We start from the raw sequence: 17273 nt of genomic DNA, 5'->3' as shown, positions 1-17273 counted from the left end.
AAGGATTTTCTCACTCTAAAATTAGGCTCCACTGAATGTGGTACACTGAAGTAAAAAAGATCGTTTGTGTTGATAAAATTAATATATACAGGCCCAAGTTTGAGAACTGGAAAGATGATACAGAGTAAAAGCAGGGAGTTGTCTTCTCACTTCACAGTACTGATAGATGTGACTTCTGAAACGGTAAACACCAGTCAAAACAAATGCTATTAAATATATTAGGACATGAATCTTTATTTTCAGAGGCATTTGCTTTGACCTAACAGTTTTATTGCAGATTATGACAATTTTGCCCTAGATTTCATTGAAAGCAGAAAAAAGTCAATAACAAATGTTAAAAAAAACCCATCAGCAAACTGGCATAACTTACACCCCATAAATTTGGCCTGTGCTTTTCTAAAAGCTGTAGTTGTGATAACCCCCTTGTCTACCAAGCATCTGGATTGCAAGGAGGTCGTTAGTCTCAGCGAGAAGACCATCCTGGTGACTTAGAGCCAGCAGCTTACCAGCCAGCATTAAAGAGGAACCAAGGCAGAAATCTTTCCTTGGTTCCTGTCAGCTTAGGTACCCTCTATTTTCTCTTCTTTCACTTTCATAAAGCTGTCTTCCTGTTGCTGCCACTGCTGTTCTTCTTTAATCTTGTTTTCTGCTTAGGGAGTGCTCTGCCTAGAGAGAGCTGTTTTGGTGAGAATCTTCTGCTGGGCAGATCCAGCTCTCAAAAAGCACAGGGTGAAACTGTCTGAAGATAACTGGGAATCACGTATGAGTGCATGTAAAAGTCTCTGAGGGTGAGGAGGATGATGCTGCTCAATACTGCATCAGTAGCTGGAAACTTACATTATTGGGATATCTCTGCATTATTGGGATATCTCTGTTGACCTGGATTTAAATCTTCCAGGATAATACCTCCACAGTGCTTTGGGGGCTAGAGGTATTTGTTTAAATCAGGGGCTAAGAGAGAGGGGGCTTTTGGGGGACTGGGGAGAGAGGGGAGAAAACACTCCGCAGACAGCCCAGTTTGTGTAAGGACATTGAGGTAATTTTCAGAGAGCATGAAATCCTCAGCTTACACCCAAGTGCTCTCACCATAAAGGTCTGAGAACGCCTAATTTGCACCCAACCTCCGTGGGTTTCAGAAACATCCTGTAGGTGGGAGGCTGCGTTCTGGGTTTTGTTGTGTGATGTGGGGCTTTTTTTAACTACCTTGTTGAGCTGCATAGCAACAGCAATGTTTTTTTGGCATTTGAACAGAAAAAGGAGCAAGTTTGGGACATGCGAGAACTGAACCTGATGCTGGCACTTTCAGAAACAGGCATTTTGGCTTCTGCCTTGCGTCTTCAATCTAGTCTTCCTAGAAAACAGGCACTGAAAAATATGCCGCATTGTGAAAGAAAGGTGATTTGGAGGTGGGGCTGTGGAGCAAGCGACCTTGATTAAAGCTATTTCTTTGGCTTGTTTGAGGGAGATGCAGTTACCCCATCTGGACCACAGGAATGTTCTTCCAGGGGGCATACCTGGACTAACCCTTTGTGATATAATGCTTGTTTTGGGAGCCACTAAGAAAAGAAAATGTGTGGTAGGTCTACATTTGAATGTGTGACTCTTTAAAAATATCTTCAGAGGTTTTGGGGTTTAGTGAGGAGGTTAGTTTAGACTGACAGTCTCCTCTCCTTCCTCATGCCCAAAGCTAATTATAGCCAAGGCTTGGTAAGGAAGCAGATCAATAGTGTGCCAGCTTTTCATGCACTTTGGAAGTGCAACTTTCAGCCTTTGTTAGATAATTGAAAACGAGTGGTCTCGCCACATCTGTTCTCAATCACGGCAGCCACGGGGTGGGATGGCACCAAGGCCATGGTGTCGCGGTGGCAGCAGCAGAGGCAGCAGCGCTGCTCAGGGACAGCGTTTGGCTGCTCGCATCCTCCTCGCTCCCTGAAGCCTGGCCTCCAGCTAGCAGCGCTCCCAGGATCAGTGCTGGGGAATGTAAATGGAAAACATCCGTGTTTCTGCTGCGGATGGTGAGAGCTGCGCTGCGGAGCTGTTTGGATCTTGCTCAGATCTCTGGTGCCTGACTCACCGATAAAGCATCTTCTTCGTATTGTTTCATTACAATTAGGTGGGAGGGGAAAGGGAATATCAGCTGTAAACGTTTACTAAACATGCATTTAACTCTTGGGGTTTAAAAATAGTGTTGTTTTCTCTTTTTTTTTTTTTAGCACAGTTCTACTGTTTTGTGCTATGAAATATTTAATTCAAGATTAAAATCTTGCCTGTGATATTTTGAGAAAAGCTTGTCTGGTTTTCTAGTGGTATACCAAGTTATCAAATATTTTGTAGAGAAGGGTCTGTATACTGGAAGCACGCCCGTTAAATGTCTCAGTTTAGCCACTCTGAAATAATTTCATTTTTCCCATAGAGCCCCATGATTAGAGAAGGGTGCCTTTGTGTTAAATCTGGTTTTTTGCTATGCTATCCAAACAGGAAGTGTAAACATTCATTAGTGAATTGAGACTTAAAGATGTAGCTTCCGTAGGAAATCCTACAACTGTGCCAAATCATTCTGCCTGGAGAGAAATATGCCATGCAGGTTGTACTGTTGATCTTCTGGCCTTGTATATGGCCACCTTGCATTGTATTGTCTCAGAGGCTTAATTTTCAATATTATGTTTCTTGGCAATTTGGAGCCCTGAGTCAGTGGAACCCTTAGCTGAGATCTGTGTGCTTCAGTTTTATCTTTTAGGAGCAACTCCAGTGAATTTCCCCCCCTACAGCAGGGTTCCTTAGTACCATACAGATTTCCTACCCAAGCAGCTGTAATTATTCAGAGATGCACATGAATGCAAATTCTTTCCCGTCACTCTGGAATGCACTGTTGATGCTCAGAAGGGCTTGCTGGCAATATGTATTAAACAATTTGGGGGGAGTGAAAATTCATTTTAGGCAAATCTTACACAGTTGTTATGCTTCGCTTCTTAAGGTTAATCTCTGTGGAGCTGGTCCAGTAATATCATGAATAGGAAGCACTGAAATATTTGAAGTAGAATACTCATTTGTTTTACTTACAGATTCAGTGTTACACAAATCATAGCTTGTTAAAATAACTATAGAATCTATGAGTAATTGTTTGTATGGAAGTGGAACACATAGCCCAGTGATATGAAAGTCCCACGGGAGCTTGTGTATACAGAAAGACCATGGTGTGTAGGAGTGCTGAGAACAGGGAAGCAGTGGTAATTGGTTGGATAGAAGGATACATTTTCCCAAAAGGACAGCATTCAGTTGTAATTAGTCATTCAGTTGGAAACCTTCTTATGCAGAATGGTGTTTGTTATATTTTTTTGAATTGAGTTGTTTGGGGTCCGTATTGCTGTTTGCCCATAATAATGTTTCAAAGTTATACATGATGTAGATTCTAAGTCAGGGTATAAATACATGGTTTTCAGTCAACACATTCATGTTGTGCTAGTTGTCAGATTCAAGGAGGCATAAGAAATATTATCTTTTTATTTTTTTACTTCCCTTAATATATGCGCAATGAAGACAGGCTGAGGCACCTGGGATTATTCAGCCTGGAGAAGAGAAGGCTCTGGGGAGACTTTAGAACAACCTTCCAGTACTTAAAGGGGGCTTGCAAGAGAGCTGGATAGGCAATTTTTACAAGGGTGTGTAGTCGTGAGACAAGGGGCAATTGCTTCAAACTGGGAGTATGTTTAGGCTAGGTATTAAGAATAAATTCTTTACTGGGGGTGATGAGACACTGAAACATGTTGCTCAGAGAAGTTGTGGATGCCCCGTTTCTGGAAATGTTCAGGACCAGATTGCACGGGGCTTTGAGCAGCCTGGTCTAATGGAAGGTGTTGCTGCCTGTGGCAGAGGGGCTAGAACTATATGATCATTAAGATCCCTTCCAACCCAAACCATTTTGTTATTCTGCATATTTCTGCCTGCAGAGGTTTGGCTCTCTAGTGCACGTTTTTAATCTGTGGTTCCCAAGTATGAAATGAGTTCCACAGGGGTACTGTAGAACTGCCTTGTCTCTCAAGCAGCTCTATTTTTAATATGGTGAGGTGGTTTTTTCCACTACCACATTGTGCACACCCCCCAGTTGTTCCTGAAGGGTTGCACAGTATGGATCTGGTGGTGCTGGTGAACAAGATGAACATGAGTCAGCAGTGCGCTCTTGCAGGGACGAAGGCCAAGCCCATGCTGGGCTGCATTGGCAGGCATGTAGCCAGCAGCTCCAGGGAAGTGATTCTTCCCCTCTGGTGCTTCTGAGACCACATCTCACATACCGTGTCTGGATTTGGCCTCTCCACTTTGAGAGAGACAATGACAGGCTGAAGTGAGTGTGCCAGAGGGACACCAGGAGCTTGTCACCTGTGTTTGGTCAGTCTGGAGGAGCCAGACTCAGGAGGGGGGGAAGATCTCACTGCAGTCTTATCTGTCTAGTGGGAGACTGTGTGTAAAGCAGATGGAGCCAGGTTCTTTGAAGAAAGAGAAAGGTTGAGAGGCAATGGCTGTCAGCAGCTGCAGCAGTACAAAGTACTTTGGATATTGGGAGAAATGTTCACACAGCCAGGATGGTCAAACCGCAGAAGTTACCCAAAGGGGCTGTGGAATGTCTGTCCTTGGAGAGGTTTGAAACTGAGACAAATGGCAGCCTTCTCTGGCTGTTTCTGCAGTGACTGGGAGGCTGGAGCAGATCCTTTTGGAGTGCCCTGCCTACCCGAGTCAGTTTATGATCCCATTCTGTAGCTCTAATAAACATAAACAGCTCGTGACTTAAAAAAACAAAATAACAAAATCACGCGCTTTAAAAATGAAAGCAATATCATCTGGAAGCAACTTTTTTACTTCCAGGAAGGCGAAATCAGCCTTGTCATCAAAGGTTTCAAATGGAAAAGAAAAATGTGTGTATGCAGCCTCAGTATGACTTCATCAATATCAAACGTTTTCTAGTTTAATTCTTGTGAAAGCAATACTGCTGCTGCAGCACTACATTAATTCATATTCTTATAATTTCATATTGTGTTCTCTGAATCACTGAGAGCAACTCCTGCAGTTTAGTACCCACTTTGTAGAGACACAGCAGAGCAAAGGCATAGTTTTGCTGTATCATAAAATTAATTGTGTACATTGCAATTGAAGATTATGTCTGGAAGTTAACAGCTGATAAATTGCTCACTCTGCTTTGAAGGGATTGTAGTTTTTTTCACACAGAAAATATTAGCATTATTGATAAGTTTAATCTGCAGAAAATGTTTTAACTGTGAGCACAGTTCTTAAACTGTGTCAGATGTCTGCTTAGTTTGATGTGCTTTCACAGGGAGTGGTGCAGAACTGTCTTGTTGCATGGCTTGCAGCAACACTGAGAGGGTTGAAGCAATTAAATATCTACATTGCAACCCAGAGTACCTTCATAGCTGCACTTACATATAGTTGAGGGCAATTCAAGCAACAAACTTTTTCTTCCTTGTTTATTGTGAGAGTTGAACTTGGTAATGTCACTGTTTGCCAGCTGGAAGCAATACACTTTAGGAATTAACCTCAAGATATTCCATGAAAGGAGGCCAAATCCTATTAAACAGTACATCTATGCTTCTCTTAGCTTAAGGTGCAAGGCTTTACTGGGGCGTGTAGATAAAGAGTGTTGTAAGTAGTTCAGTTTCTACAATTACAGTTACATCAAAGCAGTAAGTAAGCACCTTCTAAAGAACATTATTTAGAAAACAAAGCTTTGGGGATTTCCCCCTTTAGATAGGCAGAAGATGTTAAAAGTTAAAATCTGTCCAAATGTTGCAGTTTCACAGATCTTCAAAGACCAACATGGTTGAAAAAAGAAGTTTTGGCGAAGCTTTACTTGCTGCTGGTAGACACCAATTATGTTGGTACTGCAACAATGGTAAAATCAGTCTGTGGTTACTGGCACACAGCAAGAGTAATATGTTACATAAATCACAGATGGCTGAGCTAGAATGTTCCTACAGGGCAATTTACTTCATGGAGGATTAGTGAATTCTAGTTTTAGTTGCTCCAAAATTAATTTAGCAGTTAAGCAATTGCGCTTAGAAGTTCAGCCCTGTTCTAGATAGTACTTGGTAGGATTAATTCTTAAGATATGTCATTTACCAGTAGTATGTTGGACACCAGAATAATTTAAGAGTGCTTCTTTGTCTGTTATAGTGTTAACTCATGAGAACAAGGGAAAAGGTCAAGTTACTTTGGTATCCAAAACCAAATTTAAGTGTTGTGGCTGGTAGTCTTAACACTTGCAGTCTGTATAATATTAGAAATGTTTGTAGGGAGTAGGGAGCTTGTAATAAGCCAATGACAGGGGTATTTATTTGGGCCTATATCATCAACATTGGAGATGTCAGAACTCCAAGATTTATTATTATCATTGTTATTACTTTTAGTCTAGCTTTCACCAGTGGTTGAGGGAGAAGAGGGAGAGAGCCTCAGAGCCTTGTAAAAAGCTCTGCAGTCAGTTGGTGCGGTGTTCTGCAGAGGCAGTGCTGGCAGGGGACTTTCAGCTGGTTTGTGTCGCAGGTGTTGTCTGGAGCTTGGTTCTGCATTCCCAGCAGAAAGCCTGGTGCTTCTCCTTTCCCAAATGGCAGCAGAGCTGTGATAGCAGTGAGAACTCTGGGCAACCATACTAAAGCCTAATATTCTCATTACAAAAATACTCAGGCATGTTTTAGAGAATGATGCACCAGGGAAAGCAGCTAGCATGGTTGCCTGTTGCTTCATCTGTTGTCACATGCTTGTTTACAGCTTCAGGGCTTAAAATAAGTGTTGTCTTATACCCCTGATGAGTGTCGTCACCTTCCTGCCAGGATGACTTGTTCAGGGATGGAGTGGAGCTGGCTCACTCCAGGAACCTCAGCAGCTCTGTTGTGCTGTGCTCCAGAACCTTTGCCCACAGGTCCTGGCATGGCTGCATGAGTGGTTGCTGTGCTGTTTCTTGTCCTTTACTTGGTATCACTCCGGGAACTTTCAAAGTGAGCATGGCCTTAGGAGGCCACTTAAAAAGGGCCTTGTTTTCTGCAAGAATAGAGAGTTGGACTCAATGATCCTTGGTGGGCACTTTCCAACTCGTGATATCCTGTGATTCTAACATATATGTTATATATACATATGTATTATTCTAACTTTAAGGTTAGAATAAATGTTGCAATGCATAAATCAGTGCGTATCTGCGCTGGTTTTTAATGTGAGAGAGAGAAGAGTTGATGCCTGACCAAATCCTTGTGCTCTGTATCATAGTGCATCATTTGTGAGTGGGAAAGCTGTACTGCAGTCCCTCCTTAGCTGGTGCCAGAGGTTTCCCATGGGAGTGCTCTGCTCCTTAGCTTTGCCTGCCTTGGACAGCAGGGTTTTTTAAGTGTACTGCAGTCTCTTGTTAGAAAACAGCACCTGTGTATTAGGAGAAAGGCATTGCATTTCCCCTTGTTGAATCCTCCTGTTTTCTCTTTTTCCCAGACTTGTCCTGTACTGAAAGCCGTGGATGTTCAGTGCCTGTCTCCTGCTGACTCACTGCCTCTCTTGCCTGGCTCTGCAGGCTTGTGAGGCGCTGGAGGCTGCTCAGGCCCCCTGTCAGGAGGGCTGTATAGTATTACAAAATCTCATTTGCCATGAGGTTATGCTTGGAGTAAATCAGCGTGTTACTTTAGCCTTTCACCTCGGAATGTATACATGCCAGAGAGGAGGAGGGGGGCAGCGAAACCCCGGATAGGTCAAAACTAAATTCATTTGGTGACTTCATCGTCTCTAGCTGGATCCCATCCCTGCTGAAACTCCCAAGCCTGCCCGCAGCGTTTTCTGGACTTAAAAGGCGGAAATGGCAGGAGCCGGGAGCAGCCAGAGCTGCTGCAGCATGGCTGCTGTCCTGCTGGGCTCTCCTCTGACACACTGCCCTGCAGCCCCAGTGCCCAGCGCTGCTGCTGCTGCTCCTAATCTGCCTTTCTGCCTGTCCTTAGCCCTTCCCACTCACGGGCAGGTGTTCCTTGGGGGCTGCTGGGGTGGGTGGCTGTGTCTGCCGTGTTTCGCCTGGAAGTTCACAGGCTGCACTCACATGGGCCAGTGGATGTGGGGACAAGCTCTCCTCCACTGCTGTCTTCATTTTCCCCTAAGTCTGCATTTGCTGAAGAAATCTCCTCTCTGAAAGTGAAACTACTCATCCATCAACTCGTGGGAGCAAAATAATAAGTGGTTCCCCTGTTATTTTCACTGCTTAGGCTAGGAACTGAGGTTTGCGTGCATGGGCTGCCTCTCAAGGCATCCTTTCTTCAGTGATCAGCACTGATGTTACCTTGCTTTATGGCACATTTTTGATCTCTTGGAAATCCTTTAGCAATGTCTGCATGTTTGCTTGGTAACCTGTTATTATCCATAAGGGAAAAAAATGAAAAAAAGGAGAATTGAAATTCCTGCTAGTGTCTGGGTGAATAGAGACTTTGTTTAATAGAAGATTAAAAGCTGGTTTACATAGCAGCTTTATACAAGTTTTCTAGTTACAAAATGGTCATAGACATCTTCAGTTTTCTAAAATTTAGGTGTTTCTAATTGACTTGAGTTTATTGTATAAGTCTGAGAATTATTTTCCTTTGAATCAACCTTTTTTATTTTTTTACCCTTCACAATCCTCTTGTCTATTGTGAAAGGTAGACTAGTTGCCAGTGTCTATTGTGAAAATTTGACAGGTTGAATATCTTACTTCAGGGCATCAGAGCAGCAATTCAAGTTTAAGATCTTAGAGTTGAAAGCCTTGGCAGGGGGAGGGTAGTGACTGTAACTAAAGGCAGTGAAGTTTTTTAGCATTGCAGCCTTGCCACGGTTAGGTTCCTCTCATTCAGCCTACCTCAAAGGATTTTTGTTGTTCATCATTAATAAAATGCCTTCTTAATTTGTAGTCACATTCTTTCTGTACTGAAATTTTTGTGTCTTTACACCATGTTAAATAGTGCCTGTCTGTTCAGCAGAAAGCATTACTGTCGCTTTGTTCAACTGCTCTAAGGTGTGGTTTGAGAGTCCTGTGCACTGCTGTGGTTCATTTCTAACCTGAATGAATATACCTGAGTGGAAATAGTGGTGGCTAGAGGCTCTGAATTGCTTCCATTTTGTGTAAAGCTATTGATGTCTGCCTTTCTTGAATCTCTGAATCTCTGTCCTTTGTCAAGAATGCTTTTTTTTTTTTAATTAACATTTGTTTCCTCATAGAAATTGATAAGGAACCTTTCAGAGCATGCAAATACTTTCAGCCATAATGAAGATATTACCTAGTTAGGTGTTACTGTTGCATTGTACTTGTGATGGTGAAGGTGAACCCTGAAAAAAAAAGGAATTTTGTTACTGTAGAGGCATGACATTGCTGTTTCATTGCCACAGTTTCAGTGGCAGCAGAAGTGAGAATGTAGATGGAGAAATAAAGTCTTATGGTATGGCAATACAACTGGCAGATTCAAGTGAATGCAAACATGACTGGCAGGTGTGAGTCAGTGAATGTGGTTTGTCCTTCTCAGGGGGACCTTTAGGTGCCCTGAAATCTTCAAAGCACTAAATAATTGTCCTGGAATTTGAAACTGTTCTTTTCATTTTTGTGAACTACCCCAGTTTAATAACTGGTTAGTGAATAAATTTCTAACTATTTCTAAATGCTATGCAGTATTCAGTGTAATGCATTGCTAGTTATTAGGCCATATCAGAGGATTTGGCTCTAGTTGTGCATATTATTGGAATACTTCTGCTTGTGTTTTTCACATTTGAGGAAACTGAGTATCTGAAAAAGAATCAGTATTTTTCTGCTTCACAAATAAGTTTTTTGGGGGGTGGTAAGTTTTCTAAAGCCATTTCTAAAGCCAAACCAGAATTACCAGGAGCCTTTATAAAAGGTACTCAGATTTGGGTCTAAAGCAGTCCTTTAGACCCATCATAAACATTTACATGGGTCAGAACATCCCAGCATTGGCAGGAAGCCTCTAATTAAAAAAAAAAAAAAGCCCTAATCCAGTCAGAGTATATCTCTTATTACTCTGATTTCACTTGCATTTAAACAGGGAAGTACAATGAGAACAATAGAAAATATGCTATTGTCTGTGTTCAGTGATAATCCAGCAATATTCAAGCCATAAAATGTACATGGATTGCCTCAGTTTCGTCTAGACTTTGTAGAGTACTTCACAAATCATTTTAGGTTAAGTCAGATCCATGTGGTAAATGTAAAATGGCATTTAGCATTGCAGGGCTATTTAGTAACATGGGAACAGTGCAAAAGAGATTTGACATTCAGCATTTAAAAACATGACTTTCTCACAGTATTATAATCACAGGATTCTTTTATTCTTTTTTTTTTTTTTTCCCATGGCAGTACCTCATTGTGATTAATCTTGTCTCTGATTCAGTTTCTGGCTAGATAGAGCCTTTGTGTTGCTTGCTGCAAATATCACTGCAGTTGCAGCACTCTGATGCCACGGTATTTGCTGCAGAAGTACAGCATAAGTCAAGAGGGGAGAGTAAGAACAGTGTTGTCAGCACTGCACAGGAGCTTTTTGTGTTGATTTTCTGTCTGCAGGACTCCTTTCTGTACAGACAACCTCGGGCACAACTGGTCTCTAATGGCTGTGGCTGCAGCTGTGTGCAGGGAGTGTTCAAGAAACAGGCAAGGTCCAGCTGCAAATCAGTTGTCATTTCAGGATGGTATAAAAGGATGAATTTTCCTTGTATAGGGATTTATCCACCAAATCTGGCAGGTTTCTTCCTTCAGGGATTTCTTTGTTTTTGCAGTAGCTTTAATCTAGAAAGTCTTTTCACCAGCAGCTGCAGCAGTCTCATTCAGCTTCATCTTTGCCTTTCTGCTGTTACCTCCTGCTTTAGTAATTTTTGGTGTGAGATCTTTTGTTTTATTGGCAGTATCTTATCAGGTGCCAGCTTCCAGAAGGTGCATCTGTACTGTCACACAGACTTTCCACTGCATTTAAAAACTTAATATCTGTTCGTCTCTTTGCACTACTATTTAATACAAATATGTCTATTTGTACTAAATGAGAGGCGGTGGCAGAAATTGGAACACATGGGGTTCCACCTGCACACAAGGAAGAAATTCTTTACTGTAAGGGTGAGTGAGCACTGAAACAGATTCCCCAGAGAAATTGTAGAGTCTCCTCCTCTGGAGATAATCAAAAACCATCTGGACACAATGCTGAGTAATGTGCTCTAGGTGGCCCTGCTTGGGCAGGGAGGTTGGACTGCAGTGGTCCCTTCCTGCCTTTCCTATTCTGCAGAAATGTGAAGGCCTTGCAGGTTCAGAGATGATGGCAAGTGTGGTGAGCTTTTACACTACAAATAGATTCAGTGCTGTAATGCTTCTAGTCTTGTCATTATTACTGGTTTGTTGTGATACAGCTTCTGCTGTCAACAACTGTTAGTTTATCCCTGGAAAAATAAAGTAAATGTACTTCTTGCAAAACTGTCCTTAAGAACAGCTGGATAATACCTTGTAGCAACTGCAGTTATCTGTAGCAAGGGCAGTGGAAAATACCCAATATCTCAATATCCAATGCTGCATAAAATGCCTTAAAAAATTAATAGACTTTGGGTGTAATGTTTACCATCAGGCATGCCAAGCCAGTGTATTTCTAACTGGGGAAACTGCTTAAGCATGTACATGATTTTCAGCATCTGTCTAATCCTCTGAACTCATGTCTGTGGTGTGTAGTTGTGCATGTGTAAAGTGTTTTTCTGAAATGGCCTAGACTAATATGGGAAGACTCTCTTAGGGCTTGAAGTAAAACAAGGGAGAGTTCTTTGTGCTTAGGCAGCACTGTAACAGCCTGAGGTTTTTGATGTGCCCCCTGTTCCTCCTGAAGTGGGAGGTGTGATGTGCTACCTCCAGTCTGCTTTCAGTTGCTATGGAATCACCAGGCACCTCTATGGAATTCTGAAGACACCAGGTAGACACTGGTTTTCAGGCTTGTGTAAGCCTCATTGCAATCTTATGATTCAGAGCCTTCAGTGTAAACAAGTGAAAGCCTAACAAGTTGAAAATGTAAATAATGTTATTGGAAAGAAGAAGTGTATTACAACATAAAATCAAGTTGTTAGCTACTTGGCTGTTCAGAGTATGGGCTGTGTGTCTCCACCTTTCCAGCTGTTCTCTGGCATCAGCTTACACATGTTTATTAATATGTTTTGAAGATGGATCACATTTTTCAGAGTACTTCAGCACTTTAGGAACTCAGTCCTGCAGAAAACCCCAGCCCAGCTGTAGATGTTGAGCACAGAGGTTCTTGACTGTTGCTGAGCATGGTGGCTGCACTACCTACATCTGCTTGTTCTTTTTTTTTCCTTCTTTTTTGTTTTGTTTAAGGTCTCTCTGTGTGGCAAACAGGATATGTGTATATCTGAGCACCAAATTAGAACATGCTTACTGTAAAGGAAACCTTTCCCAGCTGAGTTTATTTAGAACGTAACCAGTAGGAGGGTGGGGAACAAGAGATGCAAAGAGAGGGTGAACTCTTTCAAGAGAAGCAGCTGTGGAATATTCACAGATATGTTAACAAAGCACTTAAGAATGAATGGCAGTGGCATGTTATTGAGTGTTTTAACAAAAATTCTGATTAATTTTGCCTTTGCTTACAACTGTACTCATACACCATTGTGCATGCTTGTGTACAAATCTGAAGCTCTTGTCTCTAATCGCTTGAACTCGTCTCTAGTAAATAGTCTGAACTTCTGTTTGACCCTTAGACTATAATAATTAATTCACAGATGTAGCATAAGTTGTATTACAGGTATCCTTCAGGGTAGCATTGTAAAACTCAAGGTTATTCATTTACTCAGAGTTTCCTGCAGTAGAATTCCCCACCCCGTGCAATGCAGCAGAGGATGTTGTTTGCTCCCCTGTGGGTTGCAGAAGGATGGGTATTTCTCTTTGCAGTTCTTTGTGGAAAAAGGTGATGAAGGAAGTTCTACTTCCTTTCTCTGTGTGTGTGTATTTTCTTGATCTTTTTAACAAAGTGAACTTTCCCTTTTCACTGGTGGTAGATGATGGTTTTTCTGAGCTCTGCATGGTCTCAGAGGCCAAGTAAAATGTTCTTGAAGTAGTGGCAATTACAGATCAGAGTAGCTTTATTTCAGATGTTCTCATCTAAATATCTTTAGTTGCTGTGGAATTCAGTGGACTCCTCTGTATTGAAGTGTCAGTTTATTATTAGGCTCACTAATAATTCTAAGTGAATATTAAATTCATTATTAAACTGTTATTTCAACTGATCTTACATACAATATTTAACATGTTAGTTTAATGGTGACAGTGGTACTATCTTTCTGTTAGTTTTTTATCTATATAAAAAGGCTAAAAATAATAAAATAAAACCCATGTGTTTCAAACTTCAGATGCCATTAGTATCAAAGGGGTTGTTTGCCTGCTCAGTGCCTTCCACCCTGATGTTGAAGCTAAGCTTTTATGGTTAGCCATTATGGTGTAGTTTTAAGAGTGAAAGGGCACTCCCTGTTTCTAAAACTTTGTTCCTAGCACTCGATTCAGTCCAAGCACTTAGTGCATGCCAAGAAAGCGACCTTTGCTGACTCTTCCAGTGAATACAGGGCTGTGTTCACACAGCTGGCTGTGCTGCATGTGAGCCCGCGGGAAGAACGGAGCAGGCTGAGCACAGGCTGATTCCCTCCGTGCTCCAGAGCTGCCTGTACACAGTGGATAGGCAGGCAGCCTGGTTCTGAATGAACACTGCACCCAGGCAGTGGATGCCTGACTATTGGAGCATGAATTCTTCAACCCTATTTTCTCTCTCACTCTCTTTTTTCTTTAATTCCTTATAAAGCAAATTTGAGGATTTTATGCCTTGCGTCTTAATGTCAGTAGATGGGAACAACTTGAACAACTTTCTGTTTGTGAGATTTGTTTCCTAGAAAAAAAGTTACCTGTATTATGAACTTTGTAATCTTGTATTTAAATTTATTCTCTGTGTTATGTACTAATACACTTACATGTTACCAAGTCAAGTTTTGTGCTGGTAGGTTTTTCCCATTTCACATTTTACGGTTGCCCCACCTAGTTAGCACACATAGCTATGGGTGGAGTTAATCTGCAGTCTTCTCCTTATAGAATTGTCTATCAGGCTTCAGAGGGTTACATCACTGCAAATTCTCAATGAAAATAGTCCATGCAGACCTGGGATCCTACAGAGGACATCCTGCTCTCCTGCTCTCTTGCATTGACTGAGAAAGTTGAGGTCCAAAGCTGAGATGGAAGGACTGGCAACAGAGCTAGACAGATAAGTGTTAGCTGCAGATTGCCACGAGAAACAAAGGTGTGCAGTCCTCAGCAAACCAAGAATAATCATTCAACTTTGACTTTTTGGTCATTTCTGAGACACTTCACACCTGGATTGCTTCTGGTGGATTTTCTGCAGTCCGTTACTCACGGGAACATTACTTACTCTCTCCATCAACTTGATTCTGCTCTTTGACACTGCTGATGAGATAAACTTGAGTGTGCTCATGTTTTCTCTTTGCAACATCTTGCAACAGAAAGATGTGACTAGGGTAAGTTAACAGGGAGCAAAGTTCAGTAGTATGTGTTTCTGGTCTGTGTACCTGGGAAGATGATAAAAGCTACTATGAATTGCCAGCTTCCAGGGAGGGACCTTTGCTAACTAGAAGAATCTATGTAAGGGGATGTAGCTGTGAAAACTTCAAGCACAGAGTGCCATTTACCAAGGTCTCAGTGAAATGTTATCTGAATACTGCTTGAAACTGTCTGTTTGAGGAGTACTGCTGGCATGGCCAGTCAGTCAAAGTCTTACTTGATATAAGAGACTCACATTGATTTGTTTCATCTAGACTACCTGGGCTTTGGGACAGACACTGAGTGCTGTCTCTAAAGCATTAGGAAATCCACTCTGGGGAAGAAAAAGCAATTAGGGCTGGAGGATAATGTTGGCAGAAGAACAAATGGGTTTAAGCTGAGAGGAAATGTTCCTAATGTTTGAGAAGAATCAGGCTCCAAGGCAGTTTTCCAACCACACAGCTGAGGGTGCAAATCTCAGTTGCTTTCAAGATAGATGTTGGTGCGCTGATAACAGAGATTATTTGATATTCACTCTGTGACTGTTAGGAACTGAATTAATGATCTAAAAGGGCCCTGTCCCAGTAAGAAATCAGTAATAGTACAGCTACTTCATCATTTAGAAGTTACCTAAAATTAAGTGTTGGTTTAGGAAGCCTGATCATCCTGCAGTGGCAAAAATCTGGCAGATGTTGCATCACTGTATTGATGCAGCACAATGTGACAAAATCTTGGGTCTCTGATCCTGTCTGTGCATCTTTTGGTCTGAGTCTGGGTTTTTTTCTACTTTGTTGGCATGAAGCAAAGTACCATAGGTTTGTATGTTCTTTAAGTTCACAGTGACAGCCAGAGAAATACGTTCATAGGTTCCAAGAGGACATTGAGGAGGTTTCTTATCATCAAAGAATAAAAATCACCCCTCCTTTCTCAATAAACAAAGAGAGGATTTTGAGTTTTCTTTCCCTCTTTTGAACTGGAAGCATATATTCGTTGTATTTAGAAAACAAGTACCAAAATGTCAAAAATCTTTTTTGTCTCTCTTTTTTTCCTAGTTGGGGAATGGCGGTCAACGTGTACTCTACCTCTATAACCCAGGAGACTATGAGCAGACATGACATCATTGCATGGGTTAATGATATATTAGCTTTAAACTACACAAAAGTTGAACAACTCTGTTCAGGTAAGAAAGCACAGTATGCTCTATAAATGTTTACTTTAAAACCACTTTAAAAGTCTGATTTGTTGAAAATAGATAACTTTTAACTTTGACAGAAACCAGTTACTCTGAAAAAAGAGACTAATGTATGTGCACAGGAAGCATTTTTACGTTTGTGTTAATCATGGGAAGATAAGGTACCTTGGGAAAGCATAACAAAGGCAGAGGTGAATGGGACAAATGTAGCAGGAGATACATAGAAGTAATAAAAAGGTTGGCCAAGCAAGCAAAGAATACAGTGATAAGTTTTAGTGGTTTTAAGCCACTGGGGTGGTATCTTTTCAAATGGAGAGTGGACATAACTGAGGAAGAGATAAATAGAGAACCAACACCCTAGATGAACAAAATTCTCCAGCTCCTTTTCCTTCCAGAGGTTTCTCAAATCCCTGCTGATGCTTGCAGGAAAAAAGCACAAGAAAAAGACTGAAGAAAAAACATGGATTTGAGAAAATGAGGCTTTAGTTGCTGTGAGGGCTTTAGAGCTTTCAAAGTCTGCCTCTTTCTCTTTAAATCTGAGTTACTGTTATATTTGGTAATGAGCCCTGAAAAAAGGGTAATAGTTTGAATACTTCAGACATTTTGGTTAATCAGAGTTGCAACCAGAAGATGGGTGTTAAACAACAGGGTCTGTAACTAGATGATGGCTAGAAATGACACAGAAAAAGGCTGCTGTTTCACTGTGAATATACATGCCCCTGGGGAATGATTTCTTTCTGATTTCCAACTGTGATTTTTACATCTGAAGATGCTTGGTGGAGGAGGAGTGAGTTTGTGGTGGAGGAGATCTAGCTTAGATTGCTAATTCCAGACAACTAACATGCTGGAAATATCTTATGAAGGTAATATCTTATCTTATGAAGACAGTGCTCAAAGCACATGGAAGAGGAACCACATAACCAGACTTCACCTATTTCTTGGTCTAGACAAAAAAAAATAAATGGGGTCTTATATTCATATATTTGATTTTACCTATCATTCTGGGTAAATTTTCTGTCTCAGAGATGTTCCCTGAAAGATACAAGTAACCCTTTCAGGCTGATTGTCTCGTAGCCTATCCTTCAAAATTAAAAAAAAAAAACCAATTTTCAGCTGCAGAAGTAGAGTACCATACTTGCAGCCTTGCACAACAACCATAAAAATGAGGTTGAAAAAGTGCAGGATAAAGGCAATGTAAGCAACTGATATAATCTGAACAATTAAACACCTAGACCATGGGAAATTAATTTTTTAACTGTTATTAAACTTGAAATTGAAGTGTTATCTCTAGCTGTTGTTATATTTACATGTCAGGAAGTTAGCCTAAGTATTTTATTTCGGTATATATAAAGACAGAATTCTCACAGGGAGTAGCTATAGATAGATTCAGATAGATACATGCATGCACACACTGAAGGAGATAGAAACATAGAAGGAAATGGACGTTTGCATCCTAAAATACCCAAAGTTTGCTATTGTTTGAAACAGGAAGCATAGTAGACA

At 41.2% G+C, this 17273-nt stretch overlaps 1 protein-coding gene across 5 annotated transcripts in view; it reads left to right on the top strand.

Moving 5' to 3' along the window:
* The window catches only part of MAPRE2 (microtubule associated protein RP/EB family member 2), a 70763-nt gene that overhangs the window by 18420 nt on the left and 35070 nt on the right, over positions 1-17273 (top strand). For 4 of the 5 annotated variants that reach the window (XM_054284722.1, XM_054284720.1, XM_054284719.1 and 1 more), the window contains exon 2: positions 15631-15758. The exons of the other annotated variant lie outside the window; for it this stretch is intronic. In XM_054284722.1, coding sequence (XP_054140697.1) covers positions 15638-15758 — 121 coding nt within the window. In that variant the 5' untranslated portion in view covers positions 15631-15637. The remainder of the gene's footprint in view (positions 1-15630; positions 15759-17273) is intronic. 5 annotated transcript variants of the gene reach the window in all.

The sequence above is a fragment of the Melozone crissalis genome, unplaced genomic scaffold (assembly GCF_028551555.1).
Source record: "Melozone crissalis strain CALT ecotype California unplaced genomic scaffold, PUWL_Pcris_2 ptg000042l_1, whole genome shotgun sequence".
In the NCBI taxonomy this organism is placed as follows: Eukaryota; Metazoa; Chordata; class Aves; order Passeriformes; family Passerellidae; genus Melozone; species Melozone crissalis.
Note: the sequence above shows the minus strand (reverse complement) of the source record. Positions and strands in the feature narration are given on the sequence as shown.